Raw genomic sequence first — 22,053 nt, forward strand, 5'->3', positions numbered from 1 at the left:
ATAGTGCAGATTTTAGTAGCTTTGTGATTAACCATGGAACTATTAAATATTTACCTACTTGAGGTACCCATTTTGAAGAAACAAAGCTTGTCACTTCTATGACAGGCAAGCCACTTTTAGAAAGTCGGTCAATTAACTCTATTTTGACATCTGTAGGGAGTATAGCCTGTGAACAGGGAGAAAAATATTTTCTGTATGCCATGTGGTAAGAACATTTGGGACAAAAAGAAAGTTATTTATAACAGTGTAAAAAAAATATCACCAGTGATATTTTAAATTATTATAGAACTCGTAACCAGATGCTATTTTCTTAGGCATAAGAAAACTGACACATGCAGGGAAATGGCCCAGGAACCAATTGTGAGTCGCACAGACAACTGTTGGATCTTCTCAGAAGTCTGTAAAAGTTACTCTATTTACTTGCTTACATTGGGTTGGATCCTATGGCTCCTGCTAGGGGTGTGCAAGCCAAAAATTTTCGGCTATAGCCGAAAGTAGAAAGCCGAAAGAAGATTCTCTATCGTTAAAGCCGAAAGCCGAAACAAGAATCTCTTTCGGCTTTCGACTTTCGGGATTCTTTCGGCATTATTTCGGCATTCTTTCGGCTTTTTTCTATGGGAAAATGCCTCCGTCTTCCAGGACGCCTGGAGGAGGCATTTTCCCACCAAATAAGCCCAAAATTGGTGGGGACCTTCCTCTAACCCTTCTCTAACAACCACCCAAGTTTCAGACAGATTGGACTTTGGGGGCCATGTTATGGCCCCCCAAAGCAGGTCCCCCCATCCTCCCATAAGAAAGCGAAGGAGCAGCATATTGTTAGCATGCTGCTGCTGATCTTTCTTCATTATTTCCTATGGGGAAAAAATGAAGAGGCAGGCTTCCTTTGCCAGGGGTGGCATTTTGCATGCAAAATGCCCCCCAGCCCTCAGGGGCCCTTCTCCCACCCCTCCTCCCACCCCCCACCAAAGCTCAGCCTGCTCCCACTTGGGGGGGCCATTTCATGGCCTCCCCAAGTAGGTGCTCTAATCTCTACCACTGACAGCTGGGGGAGGCTTGTGTTGCCAGGGGTGGCATTTTGCATGCAAAATGCCCCCCAACCCTCTGGGGCCCTTCTCCCACCCCTCCTCCCACCCCCCACCAAGGCTCAGACTGCTCCCACTTGGGGGGGCATTTCATGGCCTCCCCAAGTAGGTGCTCTGCTCTCATCTCTACCACTGACAGCTGGGGGAGGCTTGTGTTGCCAGGGGTGGCATTTTGCATGCAACCCCTGGCAACACAAGCCTCCCCCTCTGGGGCCCTTCTCCCACCCTTCCTCCCACCCCCCACCAAGGCTCAGACTGCTCCCACTTGGGGGGGCCATTTCATGGCATCCCCAAGTAGGTCCTCTCAGCCCCTAAAGTCCACCCCTTACAGCCCCACACAAACCCAATTCCCCCCCAGCTGCCACACACAGACCCAAATCCCCACATTAGCCCCTCACAGACCCAAATCCACCCCCACCTGCCCTACACCCATAACCCCAGGAACAGGCTGGCAAAGGCCAGCCCTCTCCCTTTGTTCCCTATGCTGGGAACTTCTAAACTCTCTTTCCCTGGGCAATTCTGCACAGCCCAGGGGTGCCACAATGGTGGGCACACTTCTGAGTGCCAGCTGGTCCCTGTGAAAGAGCACCTGAACCACAGACACCCTCCCTCAAATTCCCCCACCACCTACAGAGATGGCTGGCCAGCCAGCCCCATTGTTCCCTGTGATGGGAACCAACTGCACAACAAAGAATAAAACAAGAACAACACAAAATAAAGTTTTAAAAAAATTATATTCTCCCTTCCAAAGTACAAGTAGGCAAAGCATTATGACACATTACACCAGCAGTCCCCCACACAGAAAAATTAAAACAAAACTCACTTAACATCAGAGAATCACAAAGCATGATTCCTGTCAAAAACACTTTATTTCTTGAACAGCTTTAGGTTACACAGCAGGGGGGAACACCAAAGGGCATGGCAGCACTATCTTACACAAAAATAACACAACTCACTTCACATTAAAGAATCACCCCAAAAAATTGCTGTCAAAAGCACTTTATTTCTGTAACTGCTTTAGGAAGGCACCACAGAGCAGGAAAGCAGTGTACTACACAAAAATAACACAACTCACTTCACATCAGAGAATCACACAAACACAATTGCTGTCAAAAACGGTGAAGTGGGTTGTATTATTTTTTGTAGTACATTGCTATCATGCCCTGTTGTGCCCTCCTACTGTGTAACCTAAAGCTGTTCAAGAAATAAAGTGTTTTTGCCAGGAATTGTGTTTTTGTGATTCTCTGATGTTAAGTGAGTTGTGTTATTTTTGTGTAAGATAGTGCTGCCATGCCCTTTGGTGTTCCCCCCTGCTGTGTAACCTAAAGCTGTTCAAGAAATAAAGTGTTTTTAACAGGAATTGTGCTTTGTGATTCTCTGATGTGAAGTGAGTTGTGTTATTTTTGTGTAAGATAGTGCTGCCATGCCCTTTGGTGTTCCCCTCTGCTGTGTAACCTAAAGCTGTTCAAGAAATAAAGTGTTTTTGACAGGAATCATGCTTTGTGATTCTCTGATGTTAAGTGAGTTTTGTTTTAATTTTTCTGTGTGGGGGACTGCTGGTGTAATGTGTCATAATGCTTTGCCTACTTGTACTTTGGAAGGGAGAATATAATTTTTTTAAAACTTTATTTTGTGTTGTTCTTGTTTTATTCTTTGTTGTGCAGTTGGTTCCCATCATAGGGAACAATGGGGCTGGCTGGCCAGCCATCTCTGTAGGTGGTGGGGGAATTTGAGGGAGGGTGTCTGTGGTTCAGGTGCTCTTTCACAGGGACCAGCTGGCACTCAGAAGTGTGCCCACCATTGTGGCACCCCTGGGCTGTGCAGAATTGCCTAGGGAAACAGAGTTTAGAAGTTCCCAGCATAGGGAACAAAGGGAGAGGGCTGGCCTTTGCCAGCCTGTTCCTGGGGTTATGGGTGTGGGGCAGGTGGGGGTGGATTTGGGTCTGTGAGGGGCTAATGTGGGGATTTGGGTCTCTGTGTGGCAGCTGGGGGGGAATTGGGTTTGTGTGGGGCTGTAAGGGGTGGACTTTAGGGGCTGAGAGGACCTACTTGGGGAGGCCATGAAATGGCCCCCCCCAAGTGGGAGCAGTCTGAGCCTTGGTGGGGGGTGGGAGGAAGGGTGGGAGAAGGGCCCCAGAGGGCTGGGGGGCATTTTGCATGCAAAATGCCACCCCTGGCAACACAAGCCTCCCCCAGCTGTCAGTGGTAGAGATGAGAGCAGAGCACCTACTTGGGGAGGCCATGAAATGCCCCCCCAAGTGGGAGCAGTCTGAGCCTTGGTGGGGGGTGGGAGGAGGGGTGGGAGAAGGGCCCCAGAGGGCTTGGGGGCATTTTGCATGCAAAATGCCACCCCTGGCAACACAAGCCTCCCCCAGCTGTCAGTGGTAGAGATTAGAGCACCTACTTGGGGAGGCCATGAAATGGCCCCCCCAAGTGGGAGCAGGCTGAGCCTTGGTGGGGGGTGGGAGGAGGGGTGGGAGAAGGGCCCCTGAGGGCTGGGGGGCATTTTGCATGCAAAATGCCACCCCTGGCAAAGGAAGCCTGCCTCTTCATTTTTTCCCCATAGGAAATAATGAAGAAAGATCAGCAGCAGCATGCTAACAATATGCTGCTCCTTCGCTTTCTTATGGGAGGATGGGGGGACCTGCTTTGGGGGGCCATAACATGGCCCCCCAAAGTCCAATCTGTCTGAAACTTGGGTGGTTGTTAGAGAAGGGTTAGAGGAAGGTCCCCACCAATTTTGGGCTTATTCGGTGGGAAAATGCCTCCTCCAGGCGTCCTGGAAGACGGAGGCATTTTCCCATAGAAAAGCCGAAAGAAAGCCGAAAGAATCCCGAAACGTTTCGGCTTTTTTCTTTCGGCTACCCGAAACGTTTCGGCATTCCCCGAAACGTTTCGGCATTCCCCGAAAGAAGCCGAAACACTTTTGTTTCGGCATTCTTTCGGCATTCTGAATGCCGAAACGCACATCCCTAGCTCCTGCTAAGCGAAGAGGTTTTCCTTTGACAGAGCACACCATCTCAAGTAACACAAGAGAGTCACAGAATCCAACTCAATGTTCATACACTACTTTTCACCAGGAAATGATTTTTAAAATACATATTTAAAAATTCTTACAAATCATTTAAAAAACTGAAACTAGTAAACTAATATAAAATGTAAAACTATATAAAGCACATTAAGAATCACCATTAATCCCCAAGTGACCAGCAGAGTTAACAGTAAAAAGGTAAAGGTAAAGTCCCCCATGCAAGCACTGAGTTATTACTGACCCATGGGGGGACGTTGCATCACGATGTTTTCTTGGCAGGCTTTTGTTACAGGGTGGTTTGCCATTGCCTTCTCCAGTCATCTACACTTTACCCCCAGGAAACTGGGTACTCATTTTACCGACCTCAGAAGGATGGGAGGCTGAGTCAACCTTGAGCTGGCTACCTGAAGCCGGCTTCCACCGGGATCGAACTCAGGTCATGAGCAGAGCTTGGGCTGCAGTACTGCAGCTGACCACTCTGCACCACAGGGCTCTTACTTTGCACAGTAGCTTGTATCAGACCTATTAAGAAAGTCTTGGAATGTGTGGTTTACAGGTCAGTGTTTTCCCCTGACTATGGAAATAGATAAAAGAAGAACCTATGTGGACCTCTTAAAGGTTAAGATCTCCCTAGAGACTCTGTATGTGTCCTCACCATCTGAAGTGCAATTGGGGGCTACAAGTGCCTTTCTAGTAGAGGCAAAAATTATCAACCTCCCTATCAAGACAAGATCGCGAGATGGTTTGTTATTGGTCTTCAGACCAAAGGTAAAGGTCATCTTATTCCAGACACCATTTGGCACCTGATATCTGCCTGTTTTAGACATGGCTTTCTGTGAGTTTGCTGTTTATTTTGGTTTGGTTTTTTCACTGCTTTTGTTATTTTTATTGGTGTCATATAGCTGCCCCATAAATTATTGAAAGTGGCAGCATGCAGGGCTCATTTTGAGGGGGAATGCGCAGGAACGCAGTTCTGGCAGTTCCCCAAAGAGGTCACATGTCAGGCGGCCCAGCCCACCTGACTCAACCATTTGGGCCCATTTCAGCCTGGATTGGGGTTGAAATGGCCTGGATCAGGCCCCTAACAGGTGGTGGATCCCTCTCCTGCTCTGCAGCGGCATGATCCTGACCATTTTGGGCCCCTTTTGGGCCATTTTCAGCCCCTTTTTGCCATTTTGGGCCCAATTTCAGCCCTGAATGGCCAGGATTAGGTCCAAAACAGCCAGGATAGGTGATGTCAGGGGCTGTGGCATATGCAAATCAGTTATGCTAATGACACACTTCTGGCAATGTCAAGGGGCGTGGCATATGCTAATGAGTTGTGCTAATGAGTTATGCTAATGAGTTCCTCCAGCTCTTTTTCTATGAAAAAGACCTCTGGCATTTTCTATGAAATGACCCCTGGCAACATGTAAGTATTTGAAAACATACATAAATCAAGTGTATATCACCATGGAGACGATGCTCTCACGTGGTTCAATGTGCTTGTGAAGACTGCCCAAATCTTGTGTACTCCCACTAGAAATTTTAATACTGAAAGTTAAGTCTGTCAGCCCTGTGAGGTAGATTAGGCTGAGGGTATGTGACTAACCCAAGGGAGCTTGCATGGCAGAGTGGGGATTCAAATCTGGATCTCCCAGATCCGAGTACAACAATAACCCATTGACTCAGGGATGAACACTGAAGCAAAATGCCTGGACCAAAGTGGGAGAAATCTGAAATGGGATGGGATTAGAGGAATCTGCTCACCCCAACTTTCCATCATCTTCTAGAATGGTATATTTAAAAGAGACAGATACATTAATATAAAATTATAATCTTATCAGCAGTGACAAACACTGCTTTCCAGACATAAACACATATAAGGTCTACATCAAAGCACTACAATCATAATAATTAAATTACCTTTTCATTCTGCAATCCATCCCTTGGACCAACTTCAACTATCTTAACAAATTCAGGAAATCCACTTGTGAGCAATTCCTGAAATGTAACAGGGAAAAAAATGGAAACAAATTAAAGACCAGGATTTAATCTGTGTTAAATTTTCTCTGGGGATGGAGCAGAGATTTGACCCAGAACTGTTTTCAAGGACAAGAAACAATTTGTTTTATTACAGTATTCTCCCACCTTTCAGTTAAGGAGCTCAGGGTGGCATATACAGCTTTTCACCCACCCCATTTTATCATCATAAAAACCTGCCGAGGTACATTAGGTTGACAGCCAGTGTCACACCCACGGTTACCCAATGAACTTCTTGACTGAGGGCCTAATTACAAATTGTGCTTTCCTCACAATCCTCCCTGGGTCATGGTGATCAGATATTTTTTGCAATGTCATAAGAACATAAGAGAAGCCATGTTGGATCAGGCCAATGACCCATTCAGTCCAACACTCTGTGTCACACAGTGGCCATAAAAACCCAGGTGTCATCAGGAGGTCTGCCAGTGGGGAAGGGACAATAGAAGCCCTCCCACTGATTGCCCCCCCAAACACCAAGAATACAGAGCATCACTGCCCTAGACAAAGAGTTCCATCTATACCTTGCGGCGAATAGCCACTGATGGACCTCTGCTCCATATGTTTATCCATCCCCTCTTGAAGATGACTATGCTTGAAGCTGCCACCACCTCCTGTGGCAGTGAATTTCATGTTTTAATCACTCTTTGGGTGAAGAAATACTTCCTTTTATCCGTTCTAACCCGACTGCTGAGCAATTTCATTGAGTGCCCACAAGTAGAGATGGGCACAAACCAAAAAAAAATAATGAACCAGCGGATCGTGGTTCAGTGCCGACAACGATCCCGAATTAATGAACCGCAATGAACACCTCCCGTTCCTGAACCGGATCTGGATCGTAGAGGCCAAAGCAGGGTGCGCTGGTATTCCCAGCTATGTGAGAAGGTGGGTGCTAGCGGCAGCAGCCAGGCCTGGCGGGCACAGGGAGGCTGCGATGAGCCACCTCCCCTCAGGGGGCAGGGGGTCTGGCCACTCGCCGGCAGCACCCCCCATATGCCTGCCCACCAGGCCAAACTGAAGTGCGCTGGTATTCCCAGCAAGAAAGGAACAGTGGGTACTGGCGGCGGCCGCTGGGCCTGGCGAGCACGGGGAGGTGGCGGAGAACTGCCTCCCCTCAGGGGGCAGGGGGTCTGGCCGCTCGCAGGCGGCACCCCCCATGTGCCCACCCACCAGGCCAAACTGGAGCATGCTGGTATTCCAGGAGAGAAAGGAATGTGGGTGTGGACGGCAGCCGCCAGGCCTGGCGGGCACGGAGAGGCGGCGTTGAGCCACCTCCTCTCAGGGGGTGGGGGGTCTGGCTGCTCGCCGGCAGCACCCCCCATATGCCTGCCCGCCAGGCCAAAGTGGAGCACGCTGGTATTCCCAGCGATACATGAATGGTGGGTGCTGACGGCAGCCCTGGAACCGGAGGGAGGGAGGGACTAGAGCCCTAGCCCACCACTTCCACAGACCTGAACAGATCAGGCACTAATGTGAGCCCTCAGCAGAGGTGCCCACTGAGCTTGGCCCCAGAGCCAGGCAGCAGCCCTGGAACCAGAGGGAGGGAGGGACTAGAGCCCTAGCCCACCACTCCCACAGACCTGAACAGATCAGGCACTAATGTGAGCCCTCAGCTGAGGTGCCCACTGAGCTTGGCCCCAGAGCCAGGCAGCAGCCCTGGAACCAGAAGAGATAGATCCCTATCCACCAAAGCCAAGCTCAATTGTACTCTCTCTGTCTCTCTCTCCAAAGGCTAGCAAGTGGCAAGCAAGAGCTCTGTCCCACTCCACAGCTCGCAGAAAGTGAAACCCAGCCTGGGAGCCCATGGCTATTTATAAGCATGGGTCCTATTCAGCAACACAGGAGGTCTGTGTTTGGCCGTCAGAGCTGCCTATCAGGGTTTGCAGGGATGAAACTGGAGTGCCCATGGCTACAGAACACCCCCTTCCCCCTCCCTCCCCTGGGTGTCTTCTCCCAACTTGTAACCACTTTGCAGCTCCGTGGTTGGAAGGAAGCCCTGCTGATCAAGGAAAGCTGGGCTTCCATTCGGATTTCCAGGGCGGCAGAGGGAGGGCAGATAGAGCTCAGGCATTCCCCTGGCTCCGTTGCCAGGGGAATAGATTGCTGGTGCCTGAGTGTCTGGCTTCCCGAACCGAGCCCGAACACCCCGAACCAGGCCTCTCCCAACTGCTGGTTTGTTGGCCGTGGCCGATCACGATCTGCCGAGTCACGATTGCACGATCGCCATTTTCGTGGGTTTTTGACATTCGTAATGTGGTTCGTGCCCATCTCTACCCACGAGTTCTTGTATTGCGAGAAAGGGAGAAAAATACTTCTTCTCTACCCTCTCTATCCAATGCATAATTTTGTAAACCTCTACCATGTCACCCCTCAGTCATCGTTTCTCCAAGCTAAAGAGCCCCAAGCGCTTTAACCAGAGGTTTTTTTCTGGGAAAAGAGGTGGCAGAACTCTCAAGAGGGAAATGAGGAAGAAACACACAGGATTCTTTGAAATCATACTATTTTCAAGCACTATTTCCGAGTATTTTCGAGAGGTGCCGGAACTCCGTTCCCCTGCGTTCCCCCTGAAAAAAAGCCCTAGCTTTAACCTTTCTTCATAGGTGAAGTGTTCCATCCCATTAACCATTCTAGTTGCCCTTTTCTGCACTTTTCCCAGTGTTATAATATCTTTCTTGAGGTGTGGTGACCAGAATTGTACACAGTATTCCAAATGAGGCCGTACCATTGATTTATACAGGGGCATTATGATACTAGCTGATTTGTTTTTAATTCCCTCCCTAATAATCCCCAGCATAGCACTGGCCTTTCTTATTGCTGTCACACAAATTCAGTTCCCAGATGCATGGAGTCCAAAAGTGTACAGGGAGAGGGGTCTCAAGCCTTCTCACAGCATTGTTTTCCTGATATGAAACAGCTGTGGTGGGCACTATTTACCTTGCTGGGGAAACCATGTTTTCTGATGCACAGTATATTTTTCCCCAAGGGGGCAAATAACACCCATCAGGGATGTTTCAGGTTGGATGACCAGCTCCAGGGGACCTGGCAACCATAGTCCTTAGGCTCAAAAAGCTTGGGGACCGTATTCATCACAATGGCATCAATCTGATATTATGTAAATAGTAACAAACAAAAATATCTCAGAGTATGTTTAGAGTGCCTTTTCTTCCCCACAGAGCAGATATCTTTTTCTCCATACAGGATTAAAGAGCAGAAATTCCAGAGCAGATGGGAAAAGCTGAGGCAGGTGGGAGCTTCAGCTCCCCTTGCTCTAGAAATTATGCTTCTTTTAAAATTCTAGAGCCAGATCAAAGCTTCCCATAAAATTTACACAGCCAAGAAACAGATTTAGCCATAGATGCTTTTTAAAATTCTCTCTACAGTCATGTGCTGAATACTTTTTGATCTGGAGCCAGCAAGGGAGGAAGATCAAATTTGGTCCTTTTAGGAGTTGTATATTGGTCCTTGTTACCAATTCATATGGAAATGAGCAGTGTGGAAGACTGTGATAATTGATATTTTGGAAAACTACTTTGGGAGCTAGACTGGGCCCTTCCACTCTGCAAACCGTTCTCAAAGTGGCTCCGTTGCAAAATTAATTGCTCACCAGGGCTTCAGACAACCAAAAACCTGGTTTCTGTATAATTGGAACTTGGGAATTGGGTTTATTGGTAAGTGAAGCAAGCAAACTGTTAGAAGAGTTTGTTTGCAGCAGACAGGATGCTAAATAGATATAAGACTAACAAACATGCTATTAATAGAAATGACAAACTGGATAGGAAAATGGAGAGATAAAGTTTTTTTATTAGATAACCTGAGAGACAAAGAAATTCAAACACCACTGTCCTACCCTAGGTAGAGAGGAATGTGAGCTCTCAGAGGGTAATGATATACACAACAGCAGTGGAATTCAAGGTTCCTGCTTCAACACCTGAAATACTCCAAAGGAAGCTACTCAAGGAGTTTGATTGGCCACTTCCCTCGCAATAATGACCTTTATTTCACCAAGTTCCCATGGATCAATGAAACTGGCAACGGACCGGGGATGATTTGTGCATTGAAAAGCTGGGATTTGCACAGATGCCAAGGCAAGAGTCAGAAATTCATTTCTCTAGGAAAACATACCTCAGGGAGCCTCAGAATGTTCACCATTAAAGGCGAAACCATTTTTCATCCAAAGCGCATCTCTTTTAGCATCACACAAAGAGTGGGATAAATTCTGGAGCCAAGTAAACAACACAGCACAGGTCTGTCTGTTTGGGGGTAGCTTTCACATTTACTGCTATTGGTGTCACCTGCCACAAACGGCCTACACATATTAAATTAAGTTCCATGTAGTAACATCTTTCAGTGATTGCTAAAGTACAGTAAAAATATTTCAGTACATTTACTGTTCATTTATGTGAGCACTGTAAAAAGAAATGGGAAACAGCTGTATAACATCTCTGATCACGTGCAACATCTGGCACTCTAAACCCGTTTTGGACTAAGCTGGGCCCACACTTGGCGAGAACATAAACCTCTTTAAAATATAAAGGCAAAACTTTCACATCTGCTACATAACATAACCAATCTCCTTTCCTTTTTTTAAAAAAAGCTCACACTTTTATTATAAATTGAAAGTCTCACAAAGCATATATATTTGAGGTTTCCAAGACTATTAGATAATTGCTCTTACAAGGCAAATGTCACATTCATGATACCACTATATCTGTGACAGAAACAAGAGGATCTAAAATGTGCTAAACAAATCATACTTTAAATAGAACACATTCAAAATGCACATAAAACTTTTATTGTCATAATTGTTTTCTATGCAAGACACACCTTGTAAAGTAGACTGATCACGAACTGTACTGTTAAACATGGCTGCAATCCTGCATGTCTCAACAGACAAGTGACATGTGATTCTATTACGGGTGATAATTTTAACCCACCTTAATTTGATCTATCAATTATCCACATATGGCTAAAAGTGGTTTAATAATAATTATCACTTCAGTCGTTTTCTTTTTTCTGTTATCTGTGACAAATTAAGGCTGCCTTCTCTTCTTTGGATCAAGATCATATCTGTTCTCAAAGATATGGAAAAGAATCAAGGCTTCACACAATACGTAGGATTTTCAGTTTCTGTGGGAGGAGATCTTCTCCCAGTGTTTCCTTACCATTGTGTTGTTGATCCCTTTCTTCACACATTCCCCCACTCACCATTTTAAACACGCTGCATATGTATAAATGGTAAATTTTAAAATGGCAGCAATACTGAAAAAATGACACCAGTGAAATTACACAGGGCCAGGTGATGTAGGGGAAAAAAGGCGGGAACAGCACCGATCCCGACGACTGGAGTCCACAACTCAAACTAGCTCTCTGGCAGTACAATCCTTAGGAGTTACAGCCTTCTAAACCCACTGATAGCAGATGGATGTTTAGGATTGCACTGTAGGTTTGACTTAAGCCCAATGTGTATAATTGATAAAAACAATGGTGCTTCTACACTGAAGGGATGGATTATTTTGTTGCCCTGGTCTCCAATCTCAGAGACCTGAATTTCACAATTACCTGGTTCAGTATAAAAATATGTCCAGATCCTAATGTCCAGCTGCACAAATCAAGTGACAAGTCTCCAAGTTCTGTCTCTTCATCCTGGTATGTTCTGTGAGATTTTGAGCATGTACCGTCAGTATAGAATACACCTGGTACCCAAAGCCAGCTGCTTTGTTGGCACTTGTGCAGTTCTTTAAAGGCAGTCTCTTCATTTTGGTGCAACTCACTGATGGATGTGAAGTACATGGCCAATCTACCCAGGCAAGTAGCCTTTTTGTTAAGCATCGTCCACATCTGAATCAATCAATTATTGCTTTGCTGTAATGTTTCCTGTGATTGTTTTTCCCCAACAATATCTAAACACTCTTTTATCTTCCTGGAACATACATTAGTGGAGGGGGCAGCTGAATTTCCTGGCTGGTGTTATTGGAGAAGTACAAAGCAGAAAGAACCAAACAACAGTTTCCAGACATAACGTAATAACGTGCGTGCATGTAGCATCATAACCACATGTGGACCAAAACAACAATTAAGAGCTCGTGAAAAAATCAGATGAGTTTTTTCTTAAATGTTTGCTGAAAATGCTCAAAAATATCAATTGCTGAACGGAAAGTTCACTAATCACTAACTCTATTTAATTCGAGATGGATAGCTGTGTTAGTCTGTCTGTAGCAGTAGAAAAGAGCAAGAGTCCAGTAGCACCTATAAGACTAACAAAATTAGTGGTAGGGTCTGAGCGTTCATGAGCCACAGCTCACAGCTCTGGGTCAAATCCTCCTCCCCACCCCGAAAGATTTATCTGAGCTGTGGCTCATGAAAGCTCATACCCAACCACTAATTTTGTTAGTCTTGTAGTTGCTACTGTACTCTCTAATTGTTTCTTCCTCTGTGCTCCTTCAAGATTTCCAGTAGGATTGGCAGATTTGTTGCTTGCTGTAGAAGTATGTGTTTCCTCTATGCTCTGCTTGTATCTACATAAATAAAATATTACAGAGACATCCTAAAGCTCTGGCATTCTCTTACACACTGGTAGCACAGTCCCTAGAACTTCTTACCACTCATGATAGATCTTACATATATTAGGATCCACAGGAACAGAATAACAGTTTTCCCTTGCTCTTTTTTAGTTTTAAAATATATTTACAGAATTTATTAACCTCTTTTCTTAAAACAAAACCTCAGCAGTGTTTAATATTAAAGTATATATTTTTCTAAAAGATGTAGAAGACAAGTCCAATAAACAACCTGAACAATGTAAAAGCCAGTATAGTCATCCCGAATACAAGAATTAAACTTTAAAAACACACAAAAACAAAGAGAAATGTTTTAAAGCATTAATATGATGGTTAAAACTATACAAAGAGCCTCACTGGAAAGGCTGTCCCATAGTTCCATTAACTTTTCTTCCGTAGTTTGATGCAACAGAATGCTTGCCCGGTCATTATGGATAATGAGCAGTTATTGAATTAGATATTGGCTCAAGTGGTGAGTACTATGGGTGAATTGTGCAGAATATCAACAAGGAAATGGTTTACATAAAAGGCTAAGAGCCTGGGGCATTTAAGTTTTCCATTCATCAAGCGGTGCCAAAGAAGAACAAAGAGTATGTGAAACCAAGAAAAAAGTGACCCCTCCTCGAAACAGAAATCAGTGCTGCCCCCACCCTCCATTCCACCCACACCCCCATTTTAGAAGGAGAGGAAAAAAACACTACCAACTCTTGAAATGCTTTCTGCCAAATATCTCCCTGGAAATGCTCCAACCCCCAGGTTACAAATTGATGAAAATGTGTAATAGAAAAATGCCACTAGCCTTTAATCATGAGATCGCAACCTTCTCAAAATTACCCAACGGTAAGCAAGCCAACTCTGTACACATACACATTCGCAACGAGCTGCTAATACTTCCCTGGCATGTGGATTCTGGAATTCAAAGACATTTAACAAAATACTTACCCCAGTTCTGATTATGGAAATACCACCCAGTTTGCTGCTCAGTCTATGGCCATTTCCACACAGTTTTGCACTCATGTGCCTATTGGCGTTTCCCCACCTTTTCTCCCATCTTTCTCAAACAGGCTTTGCAGTGACTTTTTGGACAGATCTAGGGTTGCCAGACTGAGTCCATTTCACACAGTGATCAACCAATTGCCCTGGAGGGTCAATAAACATGGTAGAGAGGTCAAGGCCTCCCATGATGTTGCATTGAGCACTGGGTTTCAAAGATTTACTGCCTCTGCACATGAGGTTCCCTTTATTCACCATATCTAGTAGCCATTTATGGACCTCTCCTCCTTGAATGTGCCTAATCCCTTTTAAAGCCTTCTATCATGGCTAGGGTTGCCAGGCCCCCTCAATCTCCCAGCGGGAGACTGCGGCCTGGCTCTTACCTTGGAGGAGCTCGTGTGCGCACGCTCCTGCAAGCGTGATGACATCACTTCTGGGAGTGACGTTGTGGGATTAGCAAATTTTTAGTGGAGACCTTGAATCAATAATGTAATTATTGATTTAAGCTAGCAAGAGGAAAAGAATGGATTTTTATGTTTTAAAGTAACTGGTCTCTGCTCTTTAGCTACCCCCCCCCCTTTTTCTCTAGTTGTTTATGACAGAAGAAATGTCCTTGGGAATAGATAACTGAACATTCTTGGGATGCAGAGGCAGAGACAAAGGGAGAATTATAAGTTTCCCCTCCCTCCTCTTTGGAGGAAGAGTGTGTGTGTGTGTGTGTGTGAAAGTAACGAGTGACTACTGTGAAGAATAAAGCTGTCGCGAGAGTGAGAAATGGAGAATAGCCTATCCATAGGTGTAAAGAGATCACGTTTTGTTTGAATGTGAGTTTCGTTTCTCCAAAATGATGTCATGAGCCCTTAAAAGAAGCATGTGCTCCTTTGTTCGGTGGTACATTCTAAGCTCATTTTGTAAGCTGGTACCCTATATTTGCAAATATACTCTGTTACAACAGCCCTTGTCTGTCTCATCTCTCTTTTGCTCAGAAGATTGGAAGGGGCAAAGGGAAAGAGCACTTTTTTGTGCAACAACGTCATCACGCAGCCCCTGTTTGGGCGCTGATCGGGCCCGTTGTGGGCCCCCACGAAGCGCAGGAACGCTCCCACGCCCCACAGGGGCCCACAACGGGCCCAATCCGCGCCAAAACGGGCCCAATCTGCACCCGTTTTGGCACGGATCGGGTCCATTTTGATGTGGATTGGGCCCATTTTGGACCCCCGTGGAGCGCAGGAACGCTCCCACGCCCCACAGGGGCCCACAATGGGCCCAATCCGTGCCAAAACGGGCCCAATCCGCACCCGTTTTGGCACGGATCGGGTCTGTTTTGATGCAGATTGGGCCCATTTTGAACCCCTGTGGAGCGTGGGAGCGTTCCTGCGCTCCACAGGGGCCCACAACGGGCCCAATCCGTGCCGAAACGGACCCTATCTGTGCCAAAATGGGTGCGGATTGCTCCCATTTAGGCGTGGATTGGGCCCGTTGTGGGCCCCTGCAGAGCACAGGAATGCTCCTGCGCTCCACAGGGGCCCCGATCCAGGCCAAAACAGGCCTGATCCTGGGGCTGCTGTGCGCGGGGCCGCACAGCACCGCAGGGGGGCATGCATGGAAGATGAGCGCCCCCCCCCCCGCTGGCTAGGTAAGTGGGGGCAGGGGTGGGAGGGTGGGGGCAGGAGATCCCCCACCCCCACCGGGGGTCTGGCAGCCCTAATCATGGCCATCACTACATCCACTTCCAGTGAGTTCCACAATTTAATTACTTGTTAAGTAAACAAGTATTTCCTTCTGTCTGCCCTGCACCTATTGCTCATCAACTTCACTAGGTGCCACTGAGTTCTATTATTATAGTAGAGGTAGAAAAAGTACTCTCCACTTTCTCCACCCCATGCAAAATTTTATAACCCTCTATCATGTCCCCTCTCAGCCTTTCCTCATAAAAAAGATGCTCCACCCCCTCGAATTGGTTTCCCTCTTCTGTACTTTTTCCAGCTCTGCAAGTCCTTGGAGATATGGCAACATGAACTGCAGACAATATTTCCAATGAGGCTGCATCATAGCACTATGCAAGGGCATTACAATGTGGGCCACTTTATTCTCAGTCCTTCTTCTAACAATCCCCAGCATGGAATTTGCCTCTTTCACTGCATGCCACACACTGAGTCACCATTTTCGCCAGGTTTTCCAGTCTTTCAATCTTGGTCTCCTCCTAGGGTTCCCAGGTCCATCTGTCAGGGCAGGGAATCCCCCACTCCCAGCCCTCGCTCCCTGGCTGCCTCTTACCTGGCCAGTGGGGGGGAAATGGTGCACAGAATGGGAACAGGCGGACCGGAGCACACTGATTTCAGCTGATTTTAACCATCCTTCCCTCCCCCCATGTGCATGTATGGGGGCCTCCCTTTCTTGTCATACCAGGAATGACATCATTCCAACACGACAATGGAGGCTCTGGAGCGTGTGCCCACTTTGTGCCTGCACATGGTAAATTTCCCCATGAGCACTCCCCACAACTCCTCTGTCCCCTGGTTTGGGCCCCAGAGGACCTGGCAAGCCTATCTCCTCCAGTTCAGAGACAACGACAGAGGCAGTTGGCTTGTAGTTAGCAACATTGCAGATCTATCCCCTGCAATTCAAAAAAACTGTTGCTTTAGTCAAATAAGGGATACCCATTGGGCAACGTCCCGCAATAAAGCAACCAAGTATAGGATTGTGGTCTCAGCATCCAAAGATATAGGAGTAGTTCATAAACAGAGCCAGGAGGTAGAATTCAATATAACTTTGACCTCTTCCATACTACAAGAATTCTCCACATAGCCAATTAGAAATGCAAAAGGCATTGGCAACAGAGCTTCCACACCGTAATTTTCTGCACGCTTCCCTTCCATCAGCCCCTCGTTGTTACCATTTTTCCCACTCTGCCATCAGAGGGCTTTTGAAAAAAATTGATAATGGCTATTCAGAAATATCTAGAAATATCTCAAAATATTCTTAAGAGTTTACACAGATGACCATTTCGCCACACATCCCACCATAAACTGGCATCTAATGTGGAGCAGAATTCTCTGGCCCACTTGGTAACATAATTATAATGCAGACAGCCGTGATATTCAAGGTGACAGAGCTCAGTGCAAGGCAGTTTGGGCCATTTGTATAGATTCTCATTGAGTAACAGAATATGAACAGAAAGTCAAAACAAATCCTTCTCAGCTCAAGGTATATATTAGAAGCAATGGAAATTGGTGAGGGGGTATTTTATTCTCAATGGAAGTGTGCATGCAGCATTACAGAAGAAAAATAACTGGAACTACCAAAAGAGTAAACTCATCACAATTTTTTTAAGTTGCCAAAAGTCTTGAAGTGAAGAGAACTTTATGGAGAATAAATGGTATATGAACATGGGTAATACAAAGTAAACGAATAGCACACTGTGAGTTTGACAATGAGAACTTGATGGAGAATATGTAGCAATAAAATGGTTCAAATGATCTAAGACTTGTGGTAACCTCAAATTAAAACCATACTCTTGTGATACACAATACTAATAAACCAATTACTACAAGTAATAATGTCTTCTAAAACCCATTAGGACATAAACATTTGAAATAATAGAATGCACCAAGGGGTATTTGCTGACCTGAATACTACTAGATTTGGAACATGAAAGTAATCAAAATCCCCCAAAGATTGAAACAAATCAAGGATGTATACATAAAGGGATGCAGGTTTTCTTCTGATGTTCAAGTCTTATCTTAGTTTCACCTTCTCACATACCACACAAAACCTTTCACTGATCACGTAAAGGCCTTTTTATCCACTGCTTTTGTTTTTAGATGTGTTTGCCTAAGCGTTAAACATATGCTTAAAATGTACAGTCTGAATATGACAAATGTGTGTTTCTTACACGTATACTCATCAGAGTCCGATCAGGATGGGCTTTAGGTTCTTGATACATACACACCTGGTTCAAAGCCCAGGTTTCCCCAATGGATCAAACAGTTTGGCGGGGGGTGCTTTTTCAGGTTGGAAAATGGCATGGGGGAGACTGAAGCCCTCTCTCCCCACATGGGCCACAGTCACGATCTGAACTGGGCATTGCATGCATGGGAAATAGGGTTGCCAGATTCTCTTACCCTCCTAGTGGGAAGATGGACTTGGCACTTCTGAATTTCCTCATGAACACACTTTGCGCACGCATGCGCTCCCAACACAGTGCAATTATGTCATTCTGGGAGTGACATCATCATGCAGGTCCCAGGAGCGCTCCCATGCTTTGCATTGGGCCAATTCTTAAAGAATTTGCCCATTTGGAGCCCAAGTCAGCCCAGTGCAGAGTGCAGGAGCAGTCCTGAGGCCTGCACAATGACATTACTCCTGGAAGTGACGTCATCACACCATGCCAGGAATGTGCCCCAGGGAGCCTGTTCCCCCCTTTCCCCCCGCCAGGCAGATGAGTGGTGGCAGGGGGTGGAGGCTAGGAGCAAAGGGTTTTGTGCCCCCCCCCGCCAAGGGACCAGCAATCCTAATGGGAACTGAGAAGAACCTGCAGCTCACATCTGTTACCAGGACAGACAGTGGGGACTCCGGAATCAAGAGCCAGTTACTTTTCTCTGGCTAAGCAAACTGTTTCCAAGGCTATGGTTCCTTGCCACTAAATATTAACAGATTTGCTTATCCTACAGCTAGCCTTCCAGGCCAGCCCAGGAAGATTTGCTACCTTACACCTTCATTTATCATCAACTGCATGCTTCTGACCACCCAAAAGTTATAAATTTTGAACCCAATGCCTGGGTTTCTCAAAAGATGTTTCTCAAATCAAAAAGGAAGTTTATGTTAAAGGAGTTGTGACCTGGCACTAACCTTTTGGATCTTCTCATGTGCGCCCCCGGCATGTCATTACACCGAGCAGAAGGCATGCTCTGCTGCTTCACAGGGGCCAATCTGGGTCCCTGTTAAGTGCAGCACATGCTGCTGCCAGGCACGATGATGTGACTTGAGGAAGTGATGTCACACCCAGAGGGAGCACACCCACTGTGTGCTGGCCCAGGAGGTTTTTCGCTTCCTGGACCCATTCCCCAGGCCTTTTCCACCCACCAGTCAGGTGAGTAGTAATGAGGGGCAGAGGCTGGGAACGGGGGACTGGCAGCCTTAAGCCTAGGCCTCCACAGACCTATTTAGACCCTCAAATCACATCACCCTAGCTTTACTTGTTCATAGAAGCAAAAAAGAAAGTAATAGCAGAAATCACTCTTGTAACAGCACAAAAGGATTTGGGTTAGATTAGAATGACCTACACACAGTTTCATTGGGCAGAAAAAAAATCTTTGGGCAAGAATGTTATGTTATTTTATGGTTTGTTAGGTAGCTATATGGAAGTCTGATGATTCAAATAAGAGCTTTACAGTATTATGTGTATTTTGGATAAGAGGTCATATTAACTTATTTTATTCTTTTGGCCTCTCTGTGGATCTGTTCTCAACTACCAAAGTCTCTTTCACAAATCATGCTTGCAAACGGTACCTGCTTACAAATAGCCAGTCAAGAATGTTTTTATAAAGGTCCTAAATCTACTAACTTGTCACTAATGACTACTATAGTTGTACATGGGCAGGCAAGCTAGTAACTTCAACGGCTTTAGTGGCAAGATTACGGTGGCTAGTTTTAGGCTAGGCATGGGTTCAAATCAGTACTCTCTATCAGGACTTTTTTTCTGGGAAAAGAGGTGGTAGAACAAAGTGGGTTGCCCTTGGCAAAAATGGTCACATGGCTGGTGGCCCTGCCCCGATCTCCAGACAGAGGGGAGTTTAGATTTCCCTCTGCACTGCTCCAGCGGCACAGAGGGCAATCTAAACTCCTCTCTGTCTGGAGATCAGGGGGCGGGGCCACCAACTATGTGACCATTTTCAAGAGGTTCCAGAACTCTGTTCCACCGCATTCTGGCTGAAAAAAAGCCCTGCTCTCTATGAAACATACAAGGGGATATTTTCTCTCAGCCTAAACTAACTCATAGAGTTGTACTGAAGCTAAAATATAGAGCTGGAGAACAATGTTGGTCACTCTCCATGACACAATGGCAGGATTAAAATGTACTCAACAAATAAAGCAGTACCTGTTAACTTTTGCAAGTAGTTTAACTGGAATGTAACTGAAACTTACCCTACAATAGTTGGCAGTAGGTAAAACTGGTATTAACTTTGGTCTAATTTCCCATTCACTTGTTACAATTTCAGACCCACGCTTGTGTAACAAAAGAGCAACTTCAGCTTTTTCTTTTGAGCCCAACAGTTACACTCAGTAACAGACGCCCTTTTTAAAATGCAGGCATTGGGCAAAAGAAAGACACTTGCACAGCCAATCTCACACTACATTTTTCATTAAAAGGATGTAGAAATCAGAAACTCTTCATACTTGTGCAAGGTGAAATCTTGCCGTCAATCAATATATCTCCTAAGGCGTTTCCCCTTAGAATTCATGTAACAGCTATATGAACAGGCAACACATGCTTTAATGTCAAGATTTCATAAAAGGTTGCATACCGTGCTCTAGAGTGGTAGCTATCTTAAAGTGCATCAATAAAATATAGACAGTTGCCTAGACTTGTAGCATACAAGAAGCTCAAGTATGCTTAAACAACATGCTTCATTCCAGAGAGCCAGTTTGGTGTAGTGGTTAAGAGTGCGGGTCTCCAATCTGGAGAACTGGGTTTGATTCCCCACTCCTCCACTTGAAGCCAGCTGGGTGACCTTGGGTCAATCATAGCTTCCTGGAGCTCTCTCAGCCCCACCCACCTCACTGGATGATTGTTGTAGGGATAATAATAATATCATACTTTGTAAACCACTCAGAGTGGGCGTTATGTTGTCCTGAAGGGCGGTATATAAATTGAATGTTATTATTATTCAAGTAACAAGACTAGCATTTTTGTATTTGGGGATGGGGTTCCTATGGCAAAGGGTATGCACAGTACAAATCCCCAATATCCAACTATGATTATATAGAAGTCCTTTACATTTGAGCTCATAGTTCCACCCAGTCTTAACAAATCTTTATTGATACAGCACTGTTTATTCTAAGTTCATATTATCCAAATATTTTGGATGTTCTCTTATCACCCTGTATTTTTTGATAAACCACATCTTTTTATTATTGTGAAACTTCATTTTCATGAGAAAATATATTTTAAAAGTTATTTACACTAAAGTGTTGTCTTGTGCTTCACTGTAGTCTCTCTACAACCCCCTCTTTTTGGGGGCTGCTTGCTATTTGAGGCGTTCAAACGTAACACTATTATTTTCAAACACCTGTACTTTGGCTAACATGTATGGTCGGAAACACCCAAATGAACGCTAAATTTTTGTGAGGTACAGTCTCATGACAATGAATAAAACACTGTTATTTTAACCAGGCCCAGCCAAAATGAGTTACACTTGTGGTGATGAAGAGTGCTCTCAAGTCATAGCTGACTTATGGCGACCCCTGCTGGAGTTACACTTAGTGTAACTTACTGAAATCAGGGGAACAGGCTATATTCAACTAACTTGTATTCCATTGTTTTCAACCAACTGTGGATAGATTGGGCCACTTGATTTCAGTGGGTATAGACTGGAATAACCTTGCAGAGGGCTAGAGACATTAATGCATGCTTTAGCCCATTGATATCAAAGGGATTTACCAGCTATGAGTTATACCAAAGAATACTACAGAGCAGAATTCCTATAAAACGTATTCTGAAGGAATTTTTGTGTGGGTGTGTGATACAGTTCTGGGAACGTCAATGCCGAGAGTGAAAAAAACCCAACACTTGAACATTTCCTGTGGCCCCAAAGATAAATTAGAAAAAGTGATGGTAAAAATGCCAAAGAAGCAGAAACCAGTTCCAGTTGGGCATCTGCAGAATCCAGAGGGAAAGTCCGGGAAGTCGGATCAATGCAATGAAACAATCCAAATGATGCATAGCATCAGAATCTAACATTGCTTATCCCTGCCATATATCCACTGTATTTTTTTTTCATTTGCCTCTACAAATAACAACTAAATCCCCCAAAGCTTAGCAAGTAAACTTTCTAAGTAGCAGCCCAATCCTGTTCCCTGCTATTCCTTTGGAAGGACAAAAGAGGTTTGCCAAGCTACTGTGGCATCCTATGCAACAGATCGCTTTCTTCTTGAAACCTCTCCAGTTCTGCTTACTAGACCTGGTGTTGCTCATGCGGCTCTTGTATCCACATTAGGTTCTTGGGGACACTCTTCATGGTCTTAGAATGTCATTGTTAAGAATGTATAGAGTCTGTATGTCATTGGCCTCCCTCAGACAGTGCAAGTTGTGCATGGATTTTTACCAGGTTGTAGTAGGGTGGCATCAAGGTTACTGTTGGCCCAAAAC

The 22,053-nt window shown here is 45.4% G+C and overlaps 1 protein-coding gene across 2 annotated transcripts in view; it reads right to left on the bottom strand.

Annotated features, from left to right (window-relative positions):
- Positions 1-22,053, bottom strand: part of HMGCLL1 (3-hydroxymethyl-3-methylglutaryl-CoA lyase like 1) — a 91,777-nt gene that overhangs the window by 62,606 nt on the left and 7,118 nt on the right. The window contains exons 3-5 of one of the 2 annotated variants that reach the window (XM_054988224.1): positions 6,944-6,963; positions 6,019-6,096; positions 59-166 (exon numbers count right to left, since the gene is read on the bottom strand). In XM_054988224.1, coding sequence (XP_054844199.1) covers positions 59-166; positions 6,019-6,096; positions 6,944-6,963 — 206 coding nt within the window. The remainder of the gene's footprint in view (positions 1-58; positions 167-6,018; positions 6,097-6,943; positions 6,964-22,053) is intronic. The other variant, XM_054988215.1, reaches the window with a different exon arrangement.

The sequence above is a fragment of the Eublepharis macularius genome, chromosome 1 (assembly GCF_028583425.1).
Source record: "Eublepharis macularius isolate TG4126 chromosome 1, MPM_Emac_v1.0, whole genome shotgun sequence".
NCBI classification, from domain to species: Eukaryota; Metazoa; Chordata; class Lepidosauria; order Squamata; family Eublepharidae; genus Eublepharis; species Eublepharis macularius.